The sequence below is a fragment of the Palaemon carinicauda genome, chromosome 38, assembly GCF_036898095.1.
Source record: "Palaemon carinicauda isolate YSFRI2023 chromosome 38, ASM3689809v2, whole genome shotgun sequence".
Classification (NCBI taxonomy): domain Eukaryota; kingdom Metazoa; phylum Arthropoda; class Malacostraca; order Decapoda; family Palaemonidae; genus Palaemon; species Palaemon carinicauda.
The window spans coordinates 37,954,851-37,973,967 of NC_090762.1; the positions used below are offsets into that span (position 1 = coordinate 37,954,851).

Consider the following 19,117-nt stretch of genomic DNA (forward strand, 5'->3'; position numbering starts at 1 on the left):
GGTTTGAGTAAAACAGACTAAGTACTAGTACGCTGTCGGAGGATTAACTTGGGATCGAGATTTGACAGTCTGAAGGGGTGAATCTGGCCAAACCATGGCCTCACGGGTTCAGGAAAGAATTCTGAGTCAGGGCATCTCCAGCAGTATTAATCCTCCTAGCAGGCTACCCTCCCTACCCCCGCTAATTAGTGGTGGGGGGGGGGTGTAGTAAACCCTCAATAAAATTCTAATGGCTCGTCATTTCAGCTACGCCGAAAGTAATAACCCCTATCAAATAGCTAAGGTTTGTATAGTTAGGAAAAATACAAATTATCTATGAATTTGACATTTTTAATCGAATGCCTGACTTCCCCCTCAGGGTAGAGGGATCTCCAGTTTTGATTGGAATATGAAGTAACCTTTTTAGAAGTCCTGGCCATTATCAAGGCAAATGAACAGCCTAAGGGAAGCTTCCAGGGCTCATTTCCAGATGGGCAAGACCTTCATTGACTGCTTATAGGTGGGTCTTCCCTGGTCTGAACTGGCTTTCAAAGTAATTAAAAAGGCAGATACTAAAGTTTCTGGGAGAAGTAATTCTCTCGGAGTATGATAATCTAACTGTAGGCAAAAGATTTTATGCATCTGTGGAAGCCAGTCTTCCTCACGCTTATTGATGGTGCAGTTACAACCCTGACTCTAGAAACATCGATGGAAAGACTTGGGTCATAGCCTACTTTCATCTCAGCTCTTCAGTCTGCCTACATGGTAGCTGCTTCCTTGGCAAACTTCCAGGTCACGTCTTGGCTGGGCCACAGGTCGGATGTAGTGGCATGTTTCACCTCTTTGCAGGATCATTCAAAGCCAGAGAATGAAAGGGACTCTACCAGCCTGGGGTAGCCTAAGCAAAACAATTAGGAAATGGCATATCTTTTCCATTTTCGTTAGTCAATCTGAAGGATAGAAAATCTTTGCCTTGGTTCAGCATTTCATGCCCATGACCTTGAATCCAGGTGGCCACGAGTCCAACCCTCTATCTCTTCCCTACAAAGGCCACTAACTGGGATCAGAACAACTTACCTTCCTTTTCTGGGGGAGAGGAGAATGCTAAGACTCTTTCTTCTTTCTCTTTCCCATCCTCCGAAACGAGGGGGGATGGATAGACATATACACCCATGTTCACATACAACCATGCATTTAGACAAACACATCTTCCACACAGATGTAGGTTCTTCCCTTGACTGTACACCAGTCCACATAGCCTAACACTTTCCTCATCTTCATGTCTAGGTCATTAAGAGGTTAACAGGAGTCACCACTTTCCCTCCTATACAGGACCAAAGTGCCTTGACATTTCTAGAAAAGTAAACCAACCTGTTGGGTATAGGGACTTCTTCATTCTTAAGGATAAGTCTCATATTAGAGAACGAGGGTTTGTATCCGAGAAGGAGCAAATCACAAAATTTTTAAAAACTTCATATTTTTCCTAACTATACAAACGCGAGTCCTTCAAGTTACACTTTTCAATATTAAACTTAGCCGGTGATCATATAAGCTGCAACTCTGTTGCTCGACAGAAAAACCTACGGTCAAAATACGCCAGCGATCGCTATGCAGGTGGGGGTGTACATCAACAGCGCCATCTGTCGAGCAGGTACTTAGTACTCCAAGTAAACAAAGAACCAATTTTCTCTCTGTCGGGCTACCGGCAAGACCTACTAATACGCTGTTACTAACTGGATTTGTTTTCACAACTATTTGGTGAAGTACACTATTCTAGTTTTGAGCTTTCGCTATGCAGGTGTTTTATCTTCATCTCAAAACTTGAACTCGTTTTGGATAGATTTAATTATGGTGACAAAGAGAGTATGGACTCTCTTTCACTTTTAAATGGCCGACCCTTCCCTTAGACGGAAGTGTGTTTAGGTTTTTAGTAATTTTGCTTAACACGTTATAGATCTATATATTTTATATCTCTCCGCCTTTATTAGGCCTCTTCGATTAACTTTCCATTCATTATAAACATATAAAAATAAATTTTTATGTTTTGTTATATGCAACCTTTCCTGATAGTAGGCGGTCCTAACTTGGAACCGAAGTTAATCAAAGTTGAGCCCGTTATATCGTATTTAGCCTTTAAAGAATTTAAAACTTTTTAAATTTAATGTTTTATGAAAGAATATCTTTGATAGTCTTCGTACTGTTTTCAAAGATGAACTAACGTTTAGTTTTTTAGACTACGCAGTTGTTGACGTTCAGGACGTTCAACATGCGCTCTATCGTTACGATAGAGAGAGAGTGTATCACGGTTTCACTTTGCAGTAAGAGTAAATCGATTCTGACGTTTCGTTCATTCTTTCTTAGCTTAAATGTTTTAAATTCTAAATTAAAGGAACTTTTTATTTGGAAAACCTTTCAGTTTTTTCCTTTAGTCAAATAACATGTTTTTTTTTTTTTTGACGATATATAATTGGGCTCTTCTCTTAGGTGCGAAATCAAGAGAGAAAGAGAGAGAGAGATAGAGACGGAGGGAGAGAGAGGAGAGAAAACGTTCCGTTCAAGCGGGTAACGTTGTTCTCGTGTTACTCTCCTCCCTAGTCGCTGTACGGGGAGGAAGGTAAAACGTTTCTAGGGTTTTATTCTTGTCCCCAGGCTATGTGCGGTGAGAGATTGTAAACGTAGTTTATTTGAACTAGTGTTTAGTCTCTTTCCCAGCCACTGAATTTTTTATCTTTATATATGTTTTCTGTTTTTTGCTAGTATTAATGAGCTGCATTATACGACTGATTTCGCAATTACTACCTTTTAATGAAGGGTAGAATTGCGTGTTTCAGGTAGAAATCAGTAAAAGTTTCGATTTCAGTGAAATAAGTGCAAAACAGAAAATCGAAGTGATAAAGTGATATGCGCAAAGTGTTACAGTGTTGCGTCCGAGGGTTCGTCTGTTCGTGCCTGTCGTTCACCTAGTCCGGGACCTCTTGCAAGCTCCCAAGCCCAGGGGAGAAGTAATGTCGAATGACTTATGGGTTCGTCAGGCCTTGATCAACGAACAGACGTTTCCCTCCGTGGTTTCGGGCGTATCTACCCAAGATCGCCCCACCCACACAAAGACGAGAGAGCCCATTTATTTCTCGTCTGCGGAAGAGGTTTCTCGTAAGAAACCATGGACCAAGGTCTCACAGCTTATTAAGCGCAAGTCGGTCCCTTCCGCGCAAGTCCAACGGCCCAGTTGTAGCCACTGGGTCAGTTCGGACTCGCTGCAGTCTTCCGACGACTGCTCACTTCCTAAGAGAGGCAAAGCGGTACCGCATCAGGCAGTCACACCGTCTGTTGCCGCACCTGCTCCTGTAGACCCTAAGTGGTCTTTGCTGCAGACCATGCAGTCTCAGTTAACGTCATTGATGCGGGACTTTCGTGCGGAGAAGGTTGACACTGCACCAACCTCTAGCCTACAACCAACACGGTTGTGCGTCCTGTGGACGCTGAGGCGACCTTCTGCCGCACTGCAGCTGAGAGAGTCCCGCCACCCATGCGTTCCAGTGTACCCTGCCAGCCGCATGTTGACATTCAGTAACGCACGGAACCTTCTGTTGACGTTCGCGAGGTACAACAACAGTCTAAGTTGTTTTGTTTTGACGCGGTGCGTCAACCTCCGCATTCTAGAGTTGTTTTGACTGCTCAGTATAGACAGTCAAAGCAGTCTCGAGTGAACACTGTATGTCCTCACGCACCTGTTGTGGTTGACAGTTCAGTTGTTGACAGTTCACAGACTGTCAAGCAGTTACATGACGTTGCCTTCTGGTCTGCTACTAATGCACCAGTGAGAGACTCACTGAGATAACCTAGCTTTTATCGGACAAGGTTCCTGTAGATGAGAAAGTGCTGTTCTCCCTCCTACTGATATTCCCTTGAGGACTCTGTCATTTGGAGAGGAGCCTTAAGCTGCTTAGCCTCCTATGGACTTTAATTAAATCATGATGATTTTTTAAGGATCTTCGTCCGGATCTTGTAACTGCTGCTCCTCATTCGCCTAAACGTCAGAACTTACACTAGGCCTAGCTACTTCGAAGCCATTGTTTTTAAGCTAGTGCTCTCTCGCTCTCCTAGAGAGCGTTACGTTGGCTAGGCGACTGGTTTTTGCACCAGGAGGAGTTTTAGGGATACAGCCTTTGATTTCCCTTCTTTTAAACTGGCTTATAGAGCGAGAGTCTGATAGGACACGAGAGAAGTTCTCGGCTTGGGAGTTCATGCCTCTGCCCAGATAGACTTCTCATTTCTGGTAGACTCGCCCTGGCGCCTAGCCAGGAGACGCTCCAAGTTGTTTACAGGACAACTTCTCAGCTTTTGTCAAGCCTTTGAAGTTTTGCTGTACTATTATGTCACACATAATTAGGCTTTCAGGGATGGTAAACGGTTCCGCCTCAGTCGCTAACCCCGTCTGTTGCCACACCTGCTCCCGTAGACCCTAAATGGGCTTTGCTGCAAGCCATGCAGTCCAAGCTTGCGTCCTTGATAGAGGACTTAAATGCGGAGAAGAACCTTCTGGCCAACAACCTTCCAACCGGTCGGTTGTGCGCCCTGTTGACGCTGAGGTAACCTACTCGCGTCTGCCAGTTGAGGTGGTTCCTCCTTCTGGCCAACAACATTCCAACCGGTCGGTTGTGCGCCCTGTTGACGCTGAGGTAACCTACTCGCGTCTGCCAGTTGAGGTGGTTCCTCCTTCTGGCCAACAACCTTCCAACCGGTCGGTTGTGCGCCCTGTTGACGCTGAGGTAACCTACTCGCGTCTGCCAGTTGAGGTGGTTCCTCCACCGATACGACCCAGTGTGGGTTGCCAGTCGCACGTTGACGTTAAGCGACGCTCGGAGGTGGTTGTTGACGTTCAGGACGTTCAACAACCAGCAGAGATGACTTGTTGTGACGCAGTGCGTCAACCTCAGCAACCCGGTAGGGTGTTGACTGCACAACCCAGACAGTCTAGACAGTTTCGGGTTGACGCTGTACTTCCTCGCGCACCCATGGTTGTTGACAGTTCACAGACTGTGCAGCAGTGCCATGATATTGCGTCCGGCTCCGTCACGCATCCACCAGTGCGACCGGATTCAGCGAGTCAGACGTTGCCCACTCCGTTGCCGTTTCCTCATCAGTTTCGGATGAGGAACCCTCTGATGAGGACGTTGCTGAACAAGACGATCAGCCCCCCAGCCCTGCTATCCATCCAGGCTGTGGATGAGTCTGGTAGGGACACTGTCATCCGTGGATCAATTTGTGTCACTAGGAAGACTACACCTCCGTCCTCTTCTATACCATCTAGCTTTTCACTGGAAAAAGGACAAGACGCTAGAAGCGGTCTCGATCCCGGTTTCCGGAAAGATAAAGTCTTGTCTGACTTGGTGAAAGGACTATATCAACCTTAGAGAGGGTCTTCCCCTGACTGTTCAGACTCCCAACCACGTTCTCTTCTCGGACGCATCGGACGTAGGCTGGGGTGCGACATTAGACGGTAGGGAATGCTCGGGATTATGGAACTCTAGTCAAAGGACAATGCATTTCAACTGCAAGGAGCTACTGGCAGTACATCTGACCTGGAAAAGCTTCAGGTCTCTCCTTCAAGGCAAAGTGGTGGAGGTGAACTCGGACAACACCACGGCTTTGGCGTACATCTCCAAGCAAGGAGGGACCTACTATCTGACATTGTACGAGATCGTAAGGGACCTCCTCACCTGGTCAAAAGGTCTAGACATATCACTAGTAACGAGGTTCATCCAAGGCAACTTGAATGTCATGGCAGATTGTCTCAGTCGGAAGGGACAAATAATTCCAACAGAATGGACCCTCCATAAGGATGTATGCAAGAGACTTTGGGCCACCTGGGGCCAGCCAACCATAGATCTCTTCGCAACCTCGATGACCAAGAGGCTCCCAATATTTTGCTCACCAATCCCGGACCCAGCAGCAGTTCATATAGATGCCTTTCTACTAGATTGGTCACATCTAGATCTATATGCATTCCCTCCGTTCAAGATTGACAACAAGGTACTGCAGAAGTTCGCCTCTCACGAAGGGACAAGGTTGATGCTAGTTGCTTCCCTCTGGCCCGCGAGAGAATAGTTCACCGAGGTACTTCGATGGCTAGTAGACGTTCCCAGAACACTTCCCCTAAGGGTGGACCTTCTACGTCAGCCACGCGTAAAGAAGGTACACCAAGGCCTCCACGCTCTTCGTCTGATTGCCTTCAGACTATCGAAAGACTCTCGAGAGCTAGAGGCTTTTCGAAGGAGGCAGCCAGAGCGATTGCTAGGGCAAGGAGAACATCCACCCTTAGAGTCTATCAATTGAAGTGGGAAATCTTCCGAAACTGGTGCAAGTCAGTATCCGTATCCTCGACCAGTACCTCTGTAACTCAAATAGCTGACTTTCTCTTATATCTGAGGAAAGAACGATCTCTTTCAGCTCCCACTATCAAGGGTTACAGAAGCATGTTGGCATCAGTCTTCCGTCACAGAGGCTTAGATCTTTCCAACAATAAAGATCTACAGGACCTCCTTAAGTCTTTTGAGACCACGAAGGAGCGTCGTTTGGTTACACCTGGTTGGAATTTAGACGTGGTACTAAGATTCCTTATGTCAGACAGGTTCGAACCGCTACAATCAGCCTCCCTGAAAGATCTCACCTTAAAGACTCTTTTCCTGGTATGCTTAGCCACAGCTAAAAGAGTCAGTGAGATTCATGCCTTCAGCAAGAACATCGGATTCTCATCCGAAACGGCTGCATGTTCTACAAACACGAGCTGCCTTCTCGGCCTTGACCAATATCGTTCGATATTCCAAACTTATTGTATGGTTGGAAATGAACTAGAAGGAGTCTTATGTCCTGTAAGAGCTCTTAAGTTCTATTTAAAAACCTTTACGAGGCACGTCTGAAGCTTTATGGTGTTCAGTTAAGAATCCATCTTTGCCTATGTCAAAGAATGCTTTATCCTATTTTATCAGACTGTTAATACGAGAAACTCATTCCCATCTGAATGAGGAAGACCAAGCTTTGCTGAAGGTAAGGACACACGAAGTTAGAGCTGTCGCAACTTCCGTGGCCTTTAAACAAAATAGATCTCTGCAAAGTATAATCGACGCAACCTATTGGAAAAGCAAATCAGTGTTCGCGTCTTTTTATCTTAAGAATGTCCAGTCTCTTTACGAGAACTGCTACACTCTGGGACCATTCGTAGCAACGAGTGCAGTAGTGGGTGAGGGCTCAACCACTACAATTCCCCAATTCCATAACCTTTTTAATCTTTCTCTTGAAATGTTTTATTATTGTTTTTGGGTTGTCCGGAAGGCTAAGAAGCCTTTCGCATCCTACTTGATTTGGCGGGTGGTCAAAGTCATTTCTTGAGAAGCGCCTAGATTAGAGGTTTTGATGAGGTCCTGTTGTATGGGTTGCATCCCTTGATACTTCAGATCCTAGGGGTCGCTCAGCATCCTAAGAGGATCGCGAGGCTCCGTAAGGAAGACGTACTTAAAAAGGCAGAGTAATTGTTCAAGTCGACTTCCTTACCAGGTACTTATTTATTTTATGTTTGTTATTTTGAATAACTGCTAAAATGAAATACAAAATACTTAGCTCATAATAATGTAAACATGTAATGCTGGTCTCTACCCACCCCCCTGGGTGTGAATCAGCTTATATGATCACCGGCTAAGTTTAATATTGAAAAATGTTATTTTTATTAATAAAATAAATTTTTGAATATACTTACCCGGTGATCATATATTAAAGGACCCTCCCTTCCTCCCCAATAGAGACCCAGTGGACCGAGGAGAAAATTGGTTCTTTGTTTACTTGGAGTACTAAGTACCTGCTCGACAGATGGCGCTGTTGATGTACACCCCCACCTGCATAGCGATCGCTGGCGTATTTTGACCGTAGGTTTTTCTGTCGAGCAACAGAGTTGCAGTTTATATGATCACCGGGTAAGTATATTCAAAAATTTATTTTATTAATAAAAATAACATTTTTTGCCGCAAGTCCTATGTTTAATGTCATAGTGGCTACTCAGTGTGTTGGATGGGGGATTAGGGCTTCTCAGCCACCCGTCAGTAACTACCAACACCCTTGTTATAAATCTTAACAGCCGAGTTCCATCTGCACTGAAATCATACGCCTATTAAAGGACTTGGGTTTCTATATAGTAGTTAGGAAAAATACAAATTACTTTAAAGGTTTGTGATTTATAAAAGAAGTGAGGAATTTTGCTGACACTAGACATGCTAAGTTAAACTCCAGAATTATAATTTATTTGATTGATTGAAGAAATGTTCTGATTAAGAGCCTGAGAAGTAGCATTTGATGATCCTAATAGTGCATTTTCTCAATCTTTCAGGTACCAGCCTTAGGATTGGTTGCTGTTACATACTGAAGATTGAAGATTGATGTAGGCTACAAGTCTACAGGAATTAGATAAAAAAAATGGCTCTAAGAAAAGCTCACGTTATTGATGATAGAGAAAGAACAGTAGATATTCAAATTGAAGAAAATGTTGACTTTAGAAGCATGTATTTATCAGAGCCTGTACTTTTAGGCTTAAAAGCTTCAGGTTTTGAGAGGCCGAGTCCTATCCAGTTAGCAGCAATTCCATTAGGGAGATGTGGTCTCGACATGGTAGTTCAAGCCAAGAGTGGTACTGGTAAAACATGTGTCTTTGCTGTTGTTGCTCTTGAGATGGTTAGTGTTGCAGCTTCAACAACCCAGGTGTTAGTTTTAACTCCGACCCGAGAAATAGCTGTTCAGGTTACTCAAGTAATAAGTTCCATTGGATCTAATATACAAGGACTACGAATTTCTACTTTTATTGGAGGGCTGCATTTAAGTTTGGATAAAGTCAAGCTAAAGTGCTGTCACATAGCTGTGGGAACACCTGGTCGTATCACACAGCTCATTGAAATGGGTCTTCTTCGTTTGGATAATGTAAGACTTTTTGTTTTAGATGAAGCTGATCAACTTTTGACTGGTCAGTTTGCTGATGGAATTGCTCAAATAGCATCAGGCTTACCTTTGAATAAACAGGTTTTAGCTCTCAGTGCTACATATACTGAAGATATTGCTAAGGTAGCTGAAGGTCTCATGAGATCCCCTAATCATGTTAGACTAGGAAAGGACTCTCCTGCTCTCATTGGTATTGGACAGTTTGTGAAAATACTTCCATATCATCATCAGCCACACCGCAGACAAAAAACAAAGTTTGAGGAACTTATGAATATACTATGTACAGTGACGTTTAACCAGTGTCTTGTATTTTCAAACTCTCAGTTGCGTGCTGAAAGTGTATGTAATAAATTACGAGCAGCAGGTTGGCCGGTGACTTTTTTGACAGGGGGACAAGCACAGCAAGATCGTTTGGTAGCTCTCGATGCCCTTTGTTCATATAAATGTCGTGTTCTAGTATCAACTGATCTTTCTGCTCGTGGTTTAGATTCAGAGCATGTCAACCTTGTGGTCAATCTTGACCTCCCAAGAGATCATTCTACATATCTTCACAGAATTGGTCGTGCTGGACGATTTGGCTCCCGAGGAAGTGCTATCACACTTGTAACTGAAGGAGAAGAGTGGCAAGTTATACGAGCCATTGCATCCTTAGCTAATGTTCGTATTGTTGTGCTTCAAGGTGACTTGACCTCGGACCTTACCAGCAGAGAGGAAGAGAACCAGGAGTTTGTTGAGTTTTTGACAGATGATGATTTTTCAGAATATTTGAATGTTGCAAATACATATGAAAATAATCTCTCCAAAAAAAGAAATTCAAAAAGAGTAAAAACCAACGGTAGAAATGGTAATAAGATGGTGGCTGATAGCTGTTCAAGTGAAGATTATGTAGATTGCTCCTCTCCTCTTAAGGCCAGACAAGGTAAAAATAATACTAAGAAGGGGAAAAATTCTAAAAAATCCTCAAGGAAAAAATTGGAGTCTGAAAGAGTGGCAGACGAGAATGAAAAAGCTCAATTGAAAGCCTTAGACAATGTAATCAGTTTGGTCAGTAAACTGAATTTAGAGCATTCTTGTTCTTCAGTATCTTTCAATGAAATAATGGCAGATGTATCTGATAGGTATGATAGTATATCTGCAGATGATAATCCTTCAGTTACCATACCAACCTTGCCAGATGTAGCTATATCAGTGTCAGAAGCAAACAATCTTCGCTCTCATTGGAATTATTTAGAAGAGAACCTCCAACAAGTCATTTTTAAAGCAAATGATTCATGGAAAGATTGTATGTTTACCATTGAGAATGCTCTTCACAGTAGAATAGAAGGTGAAAAGAATCTCCTTGAGAAAATGGACGTGAATCTTGATGAGCAGATTCTCGGTTCACAGCATTCCTTGACCAACAAAAAGGACGATTCTTCTATCAACAAAATGGAAAGTTCTAGTTTGAAGAAAGGCGCACTAAAAGAAAATATCAAAGCCTCTAGAGTAGATAAGAAAAAGTGTGTCAACAAAAGTTACACTTATGAATATGACCCACAATCGTATAATGGACCTTGTACAAGCAAAGCGAGAGTTAGTAGTTACAGCAGTGATGACATCACAGAGTTTAGTGATAATGAAGATGACAGTGACCGGTATACTGATTCAAGTTCTACAAATGTTACTGATGGAAATTACATGATGCATAACTTTGGTATATATCAGAAATATTTAGATGATGCTGAAAAGTTTATAGCAATGATGGACTATGTTCAGACCATGGGGAGGACTAGTTATGAAATTGCGAGGCACTATCACTATGGCTCTTAGGATTGTTTTGTTGATATATAACCCTTCTATTTCCTATATTTTTTTACATTGTCAATAAAGTTTGCCATTAATTATATTTCTTACAATAAATGATCCTTATTTTTTAAAAGACCATGGTTGGTATTTGAGAGTTTAAACTGGTTTAAAAAAAATTGTTGATACCTAGTAAAGACAAGACCTATCACTAGACAAAAGAATTTCAGTGTTGAGTAACTGCAGTGTGGTTTGTAAAGTTCATTTCTTGGAGGATGAAAAAGCTCACAGTGCCCTACATACATATGGAAGAATTGTCTCCTGAGGGACAAATATGCTGGTTTCCTGAGAGGAATGTGGAATGCTCAACTTGGAAACCCTATATTTAAAAGCTATATGAAGGCATAGGCTAGTCATTAAAGAGGATAATTTAAAAATCTAAGGAGTGAATTTGATCACTGACAACTGCGAGTGGAGAATTATCAGAACAGCTAACAAAGGTATATTTTGGAAAGGCAGGTAGGCTGGTTAAGGGACACAAAATGTTATGGACTTAAACTACGATATGTGTCACTGTCCGTCATGATGTGCCAACAATAAAAATGATGATTGCTATTTAAACTAGATGACATTGAAACAATAAAAGAAGTCTTTAAAAGTTCATGAATAATTACTACTGTATTCTACAGTAATTTAAAAAAGAGAAATAGCTTTTAAGAATACCTTGATACATCTGTGATTGTGCTTGAGAAAGATGTGAAGATTGGCTTTTGATTTTTGTTTTGTTTTGTTCAAACCCAAACGTAAGATATAAGCATTTTTTATTGAGTGAAGGAGACCCAACCAGAAATATCTGATGTAGATTATGTGAATGAGTAGTATAGGTTGAAGTCAGTATACTCTGTAGTTTTCTCAACATAACAAAACAAACTTAACTCACCATATAAAAGCATACAGTTTATAGGTTAAACTTTCAAAGGACATGTTCCTTTTTTTGGATATAAAGCCTTATCCTTTGATAGGTGAGTAAGAATTCATTAAAACTTGAAACTGGTTGGTAAAATTTATAACAATGTGTTGCTGGTAGCAGGGGAAGCCCCTTTCCTCATGCCAGTTCACTAAGTAGCCACTTTGACTTCAGCCGCTGAGTCGTACAGACGTGTGCTAAGTGTTCCAAGCTTGGCTACTTTCATTTTTCTTTTTCTTTCCCAGATTGATTGCTGTGCTATTGCATGGAGAAACCACATATAGGCATGCAGTCTTGCCGAGGAGATTCGGGCAGTATTTGCAGAACCTTCATGGACAAGATATCCATTGATTGCCATTTTTGTGCCCTTCCTGCAGAGATCATTACTATGCAATCGTCCCCCTGTGATTATCCTCCCAGTGGAAAGAGTATGATAGGAGGAGGAAGTAGTCAAAGCGAGATTCTTTGCCTCCCTGTAAGTCCCAGAAATCTTCTGGATCTCCTCTTCCCCCCCTCCATGATATTCTGGCATCTGATCGCCACCCTACTCTGGGGGAAAGGCAATAAAAGACAACGACATTGATCTAAACCTTGGGCAAGGCCAGAGGGAACAGACTTTATTTGTTTCTAGAGAAGTGAGTATTCCTTCTCCTGGGGTGAACCTGAAGTATTAATTTCAGGTGATGATGCAGACAACGATAGTGCTCAAATAATGCTATGGCCATCATTAGGTCTGGAGGGCATTCTGTCAGAAGAAAAACTTCTGTAAGCCCTTGCAATGTCTCAAGATAAAGTCGCCATCTCCTGATCCATCTTCTGCTAGACCAGCGGAAGAAGCCCATTAAATGCCCCATTTCCCTGGAGATGCAGTAATCACTGATCTTTGCCTTCAGGGGCACCATCGTCTTTGGTTTTGATGTTTCCAGGTAAGGGAAGGAAGTGCCTATGGCCTCTTTTGCCTCCTAGCCCATTCTCTTTAACTTCCTCATTGGCTATGGCTTCACCTCATTCTGAGAGTCTTCTCAGGACAATAAGGAGAGATCTCCTTCAAAATAGTTTGCTGTCTTTTTGGAGGCATGACAATGATGATATTCCGTCTCCCAGGGATCCACCCTCTCAAGCTGTCAAGAGGTGTAGTATTATGTCCTCAGAAGATGAATCCTCTCTCCAAAGAGGAAGAGAGAAATCCTACGGGAATTATGAGAGAGACTGTGCACTTGCTCATATTTATGAGCAGTTACTTGTTTTTGCATGCTCACCTGTACACACATGCACACAACATTTATTTAGCTTTCTTCAGATTTTGAACATGTGCACTTTGAGCTTTCACTTGCTTGCCTGCTTGCTCACCCTGTTCGCTCTTTATCGACGGAACGACATGCTATATTAGGAATTTAGGTAGTTGTAGTTTAGTAAATTTTCAACTTGGCAGTTGGCCCCAAGGGCTATACTGTTCAACATTTATTTTTGAAAGGTCTGGGCACACAGAAAAGTCTTGAGTGCTGCAGGATGCACTGTCCTGACCTTGCAGAATCGGTTTTCATTTACTCTCAGACTAACAAACCTTAGCTGGAAGGTAGCCATTAGGCTAAAAGTGCAAGGTGGCAACCCTGCCTAACCACTGTAGTGGATAGACAAGGGTGGCTGGAGGGTACTCGGCCACCTATATCTACTCACACATCGGTGAACTACGTCACTTATTTGTTTTTCTTTTTTGGCTTGTAGAGAGCGGACGTCTCTTTTCTCTCCTTAAGGCTGTCATTGACTTTGCTTATGAGCTTTGTCTTTTCAGGTGTGACTGTGCTTCTTCCCCGACGCTCCAATGTGAATGTGTCCTAGTTGCAAGGGTGCCGCTTGCGGTACCGTCATGTCGTCAATTAATATCGACCCTCACTCCCTATGTCTGACCTGCAGTAGACGTCGCTGTGAGCAGGGCTCGGCCTACGATGAGTGTTGGGGGTGGCCTGCCTCCCTGTGGGAAAAACTGTGGCGCTGCAGGAAAAAGATGGCTAAGCGTGATCTTTCTCGCTCTCGGGTGAGGAAAGCGCGAGCCTATTCTTCATACGTGCCTAAATCTCTTCCTGAAGCTCCTCCTTGCTTGCCTCCCTCCAAGGGGTGATCGAGTAGGAGTGCAGACCGGATAACTCCAAGGCAACCCTGGTGTGCTGTGGGTTTTGTTGCTTACCCTAGTGGAGCACCTTCTCCAGCTGCAGGGGAACCATTTTCACTTGTAGATGTGTTGCAGGCATGGCCGTCTTTCGGGATATCTGCTCCCCCTTTGAAGGAGGCATTGCCGCAACTCCTTCAGCTTGGTGCTAGGAAGGATCCTTCTCATGAGCCTTCAACATCTTATGCTCTGGACGTGTGTGAGGTCCACCTTTCGCCCTCTCCTGGCACTTCCACGCGTGAACAAGACGATAGCTCGCATTTGCCCCTCCAACGACCTCCTGCTGACGACGAACCCTCTCACTATCCTGGGACTTCATTGTCTCCTAACCCCTCAGCCTCCTATTTTTCTCCACAGGAATGGTTTAGGCTCGCGAGCTAACCTCCTTCTGGCTATAGGCGATGATGATCTTCAAGCGGCGAGCGTTCCATCTGCTAGCCGCTTGTATGGGAGAAACTCCCTCCATCTTCTCGTCCTTCGGGACAATCTTTATCTGGACGTTGTTTGCAACAATCCGAAGATCATCTTGGGGATCGAAGGTCATCACAATCTCGGCGCTCTTCCTCGTGAAGGTGTTCAAACTCTAGAGCCTCACGCTCATGAGACCAAAGGGTATCACAGTCTCGGCGCTCTTCTTCTAGAAGAGGGTCTGACTTACAAGCTAAAAGCTCATGATTGCGAATTTCTCAATCACTAGCTAGACGTTCTAGGTCTAGATCTGGACGCTGGCGTTCTAGATCACGGGGGGGGTGGGGGGGGTGGCGCTCACGTTCACAAGGTCAACGCTCATGATCACAAGGGTAGCGCTCACCTTCACGAGGGCAACAGGCATGATCACGTGGTCGACGATTATGATCATGAGGTGACGTTTATGATTGTAAGGCCGACGCTCACATTCTCGAGCTAGGCACTGTAGACATTCATGATCACGCTCACGATCTCGAACAGAACGTTAATGATTGCAAACCGAGCATTCATGATCAAGGCCTAAGCGTTCCTTTTCGCCTAAGCGTTCCTCTTCATAAGGAATAGGTAAATGCTCGCGTTCAACATCCACGCGACATTCTACAGCTTGTACCTCTCCTCAACGACCTCCGACCTAATGATCTTTCTATTGAACAACCTTCAAAAAGGTTCCTGTTAAGCTACCCCCAGCACCCTTTGTTGCCTGGGGTGCTTAAGCTAAATGCTCGCCTATGTGACGCTCTCAGACGTATTCCACTGCAGTGGCACGTTCTCCAACATTTCGAGTTTGTCTGGTTCACAGGCTTTCATCGCCTCTGCTTGTGAGCGTGAGTAATCCTCCAGTGCAACAGGAGCCCTTAGGGCTTCCAACTTCTCGATTGGCAGCTATCACTCGTGAAATGAGCACTTCCGCTTGGGAATCGCTCCCGTTAATGTGGGAATCTCGTGATTTCACGTGTGAATCAGTGGCTTCCGCAAGCGATTGACAAGTAGCAGTACTGGAGTTGCAAGCGAGTGGGGGCCCAACACCTTCGTTGCCGCCTCCGGCTGAATCCAGTTTCCTTCCCTGAAGGGTTTAAGGAACCTCCGGACAAGTCTGCTAACGTTCCTATAAGTTGCGATCGACCTCTTCGTCCATCGAAAGATGATCTCTTGTTGCCTCAGAGATTGTCTCTTAGGTCAACTCAGGCACCCTCTTGCATTTCCTTCAGAAGACGTTCCCTTCCACCTGGACTCCCTAAGGAAACCCCGTACTTTCTGAGAGGCGGTGAGCTTCCCTCCTGGTTCAATACATTGGTATTAACTCTTCAGAAGTCCTTGGGTGTGGCTCCTCCACTGCCGCAGCCCCGACTTGCTCAAGTCAGGGCTACTTCTTGAATTCCTCTAGAGAGTTTGGAGTCAGGTTCATCTCCTCGGGGTCTTGATCTCAGAAGGAAGACTACTCAAGGTAGTAAGGCACAGTGATCTTCTCCATCTAAATCTGGTACTGAGACTAGGGTGCCTTCCGCTGCAGAGCAGTCACTGGAATACCTCCCCTTATCCCCGGTCAAAGTTAAGGAAATTCCAACTGAGCGGCAAGAAAGGAAGATGAGAGAAACAACACACCACCTCATGCTGATATCCTCCAGCCTCTTACAATTTGGGATCTTTGCTAGCCCAGGGAAATCTTTATTCATCCCTTCTAGCCTCAGCAGATAGAAGTGGTTCCCCAAGACCAACGTCCAGTGTCTAAACCACCTGCAGAGGAAAAATCCACTGTTCCTGTGACCAGCGTGTCAAAAAGGTGCTACAAGCTCCTCCAAATCCTTCCATACTGGAGCAGTATTTTCCCCCTTGGAAAGAGTTGAAAGACAGTATAACGGTATCCAAGAAGTCTAAGGCAAGGGAAGCTCCTAGGTCCCTCTCGCGACCCCGTTAACGAATTGGACCTACCTTAGGGTCCTGAAGATGAGAACTTGTAGGTAGACAATACCTTGGACACAGACGAGAAATATCTCCCAAGGGAAGTGAATGCAAACTTCCATTCTGAACAGGAGTGTAGGGAGTAGGAGCATGTCTTCTGGCAAGTCATAGCTTGTATGACGGCCATAAATAAGATGTCAGATCCTGGTACTACCTCCCAGGAAGTTAAAGAGATGGTTTTGGATGAGCACTTCGGAATTCAGAGACCCCCTAAGACCAGCGCAGCTCTGCCGTGGTCGAAGGGATTGACAGCACCCATAAGGAAAGCTATCTCCCAAATAGCAGTAACTTCTAGTTTTCTGAGAGCAGGTTCCTCTCCTAGGTCTCTTCCACTTCCTTTAATTTTGCAAAGGAAGTATTATGAGATTGAGAGTGAACCATACTTGACCTTGACTCTCGACCCCTTAGTAGAATCTCTCACTAGGGATCTTCAGACTAAAAATATCTCTTCCTTGAGAGCTTCGCCTTTGGCAGCTAAGCTCTTCAACATAGAGCGAGGTGAGAAGTACGCCATGCAGGCGGCTTCATGGCTCAACCTATGGATAGGGTCTTTAGGCCACATTGTGCACTCCGAAGATCTTTCTAAGGAGTCCACAAGGAAGTCTTAGAAGTCCTTCCTTTTGTTGGGTACCTGTACGCTTGAATTTCTGTCGCACCACGCCGTCAACTTGTGGGCTAACGCCATCCTCAAGCAGCAGGTTACCATTATTGGGAGGTTCCATAGGCAGCTGCTGAAAGTAGAAGTAAGCGAATGAGGAATTCCACTCTCAAGGGTACCTCACTTTTCGTTCCAGAAGAGATAGAGAGGACAGCTGACAGGTGGAGCAAATCCTCTAAGGATTCTTTCCTCCACAGGGCCATGACTTCCTGGAGTCAGCCTAGCACCTCTAACCCCTTGACTTCTAGGTTCTCTGAACTTCAAAGGTGTCTAAGCATCCCTTTCAATCCAAAGAGCAGAGGAAAGAAAGGAAGTAGAGGGAGTGGCCGAGGTGGCCGCTCCTGCTAGGGAGAGCAATCCTCATCACCAACCACCTGTGGGAGGATGCCTGCAACACCTCTGGCAGAGGTGGTATCATCACAGGGCAGATCCCTGGATGATCGAGGTGATCAGCATAGGGTATTACGTCCCGTTCATTCACCTCTCTTTTCTGACTTGAAATCCAATTCCGTTAAGCTTCTATACGAAGGGATCCGTAAAGGAGGTAGCCTTCCCGGCAGAAGTCCAAACCATGCTGCAGAAGGGAGCTCTCCAAGAGGTCTTGGACGAATCTCCAGTCTTCTACAGTTGACTCTTTCTTGTGAAAAAGGCATCTGGAAGCTGGAGACCAGTCATAGATCTCTTGCCCCTAAACAAGTTTGTCCAGCAGACTCCGTTCAGGATGGAGACAGCAGACACGGTCATCCAGGCTGTAAGACCAAGGGACATCACGTGCACATTGGATTTCAAAGACACATACTTCTAGATCCCAATCCATCCGTCTTCCAGGAAGTATCTCAGATTCATACTCGAGAACAAAAGATACCAGTTCAAGGTTCTCTGCTTCGGTTTCACGACAGCATTTCAGGTCTTCACCAGGGTGTTTGGCCTTGTGATATCTTGGGCTCACACGAATGGCATTCTTCTTCTCAGATATTGTGATGATTGTCTGATTCTAGCAGACTTGTAGATGACCCTTCTTCATCACCGGGACATTCTTCTAGAGTTTTGCCAGGATCTGGGGATCGTGATAATTCTATCAAGAAGTCATCACTGCTTCCATCTCAGAGACTGGTATATCTCGGTATGATTATAGAAACCAACGAATAGAAAGTCTTTCCATCAGACGACAGAGGACACAGGCTGAGAGAAGTTGCAAGACCCTTCCTCAGCAGGGAAGATATACCAGCCCAACATTGATTATGTCTCCTAGGTCACCTAACCTCCCTGCTCCGTCTAGCTCCAAACGGCCGCCTCAGGATCAGATCCTGAAGTCCGTGTAGAAACAACACTGGACACACTAGTTCATATTACTCAGGACCAAGTGATGGTGGGTGGCAAATGGAAGCCTTTGCAAAGGGCAAGATCTTGTCCCTCCTCCGAACTTGTTGCTCTATACAGACGCATCAAAAGAAAGATAGGGGTCCCTCTTGCTGCAACATACAGTTTCAGGCCTATGGTCAGAGTCTGAATGGTACCAGCATATAAACCTCTTGGAAATGAGAGCAGCCTTTCTAGTTCTCCTTCAGTTTCATCAGTTGCTGGTGGGTCACTCTGTGGTGTTGATGGGGAATAACACCACAGTTGTGGCTTACATAAACAAGGCGGTACCTTTTCACAGCCCCTGTGCTATCTTGCAATAGAGATTCTGAAGAACATCCTCCAGTGCAACAGGAGCCCTTAGGGCTTCCAACTTCTCGATCGGCAGCTATCACTCGTGAAATGAGCACTTCCGCTTGGGAATCGCTTCATTCCAGACAAGAAGGTTCTTTCAGACAATCACAGCAGAGCGACTCAAATAGTGGGCTCCAAATGGTCTGTAAATCCTCTGATAGCCAACAAAGTCCTGAGTTTGTGGGGTTCCCCGACAGTGGACCTGTTCACAACGTCCCTAAACTTCAAGCTTCCACTGTACTGTTCACCTGTCCCTGACCCTCAGGCTCTATGGCAGGAAGCATTCCAACAATGGTGGCACAACAGCGATGTGTATGCATTTCCCCTGTTTTATCTGATAAGAAGACTGCACAACAAAACCAGAGCATCCAATAATGTAATGATGTCCCACATAGCCTCGCTGTGGCATCATGCAGAAGGGTTCCCAGACCTTCTGCAACTTCTA

General features: G+C 44.6%; 2 protein-coding genes across 2 annotated transcripts in view; both read left to right on the forward strand.

Annotated features, from left to right (window-relative positions):
* Positions 1–10,843, forward strand: part of LOC137630562 (probable ATP-dependent RNA helicase DDX20) — a 56,497-nt gene extending 45,654 nt beyond the window's left edge. The window contains exon 2 of the mRNA XM_068362096.1: positions 8,357–10,843. Within this exon, the coding sequence (XP_068218197.1) occupies positions 8,443–10,767 (2,325 nt within the window). The 5' untranslated portion in view covers positions 8,357–8,442 and the 3' untranslated portion in view covers positions 10,768–10,843. The remainder of the gene's footprint in view (positions 1–8,356) is intronic.
* LOC137630563 (uncharacterized) overlaps positions 1–19,117 on the forward strand; it is a 196,618-nt gene that overhangs the window by 45,814 nt on the left and 131,687 nt on the right. The gene's annotated exons all lie outside the window — the stretch shown is intronic.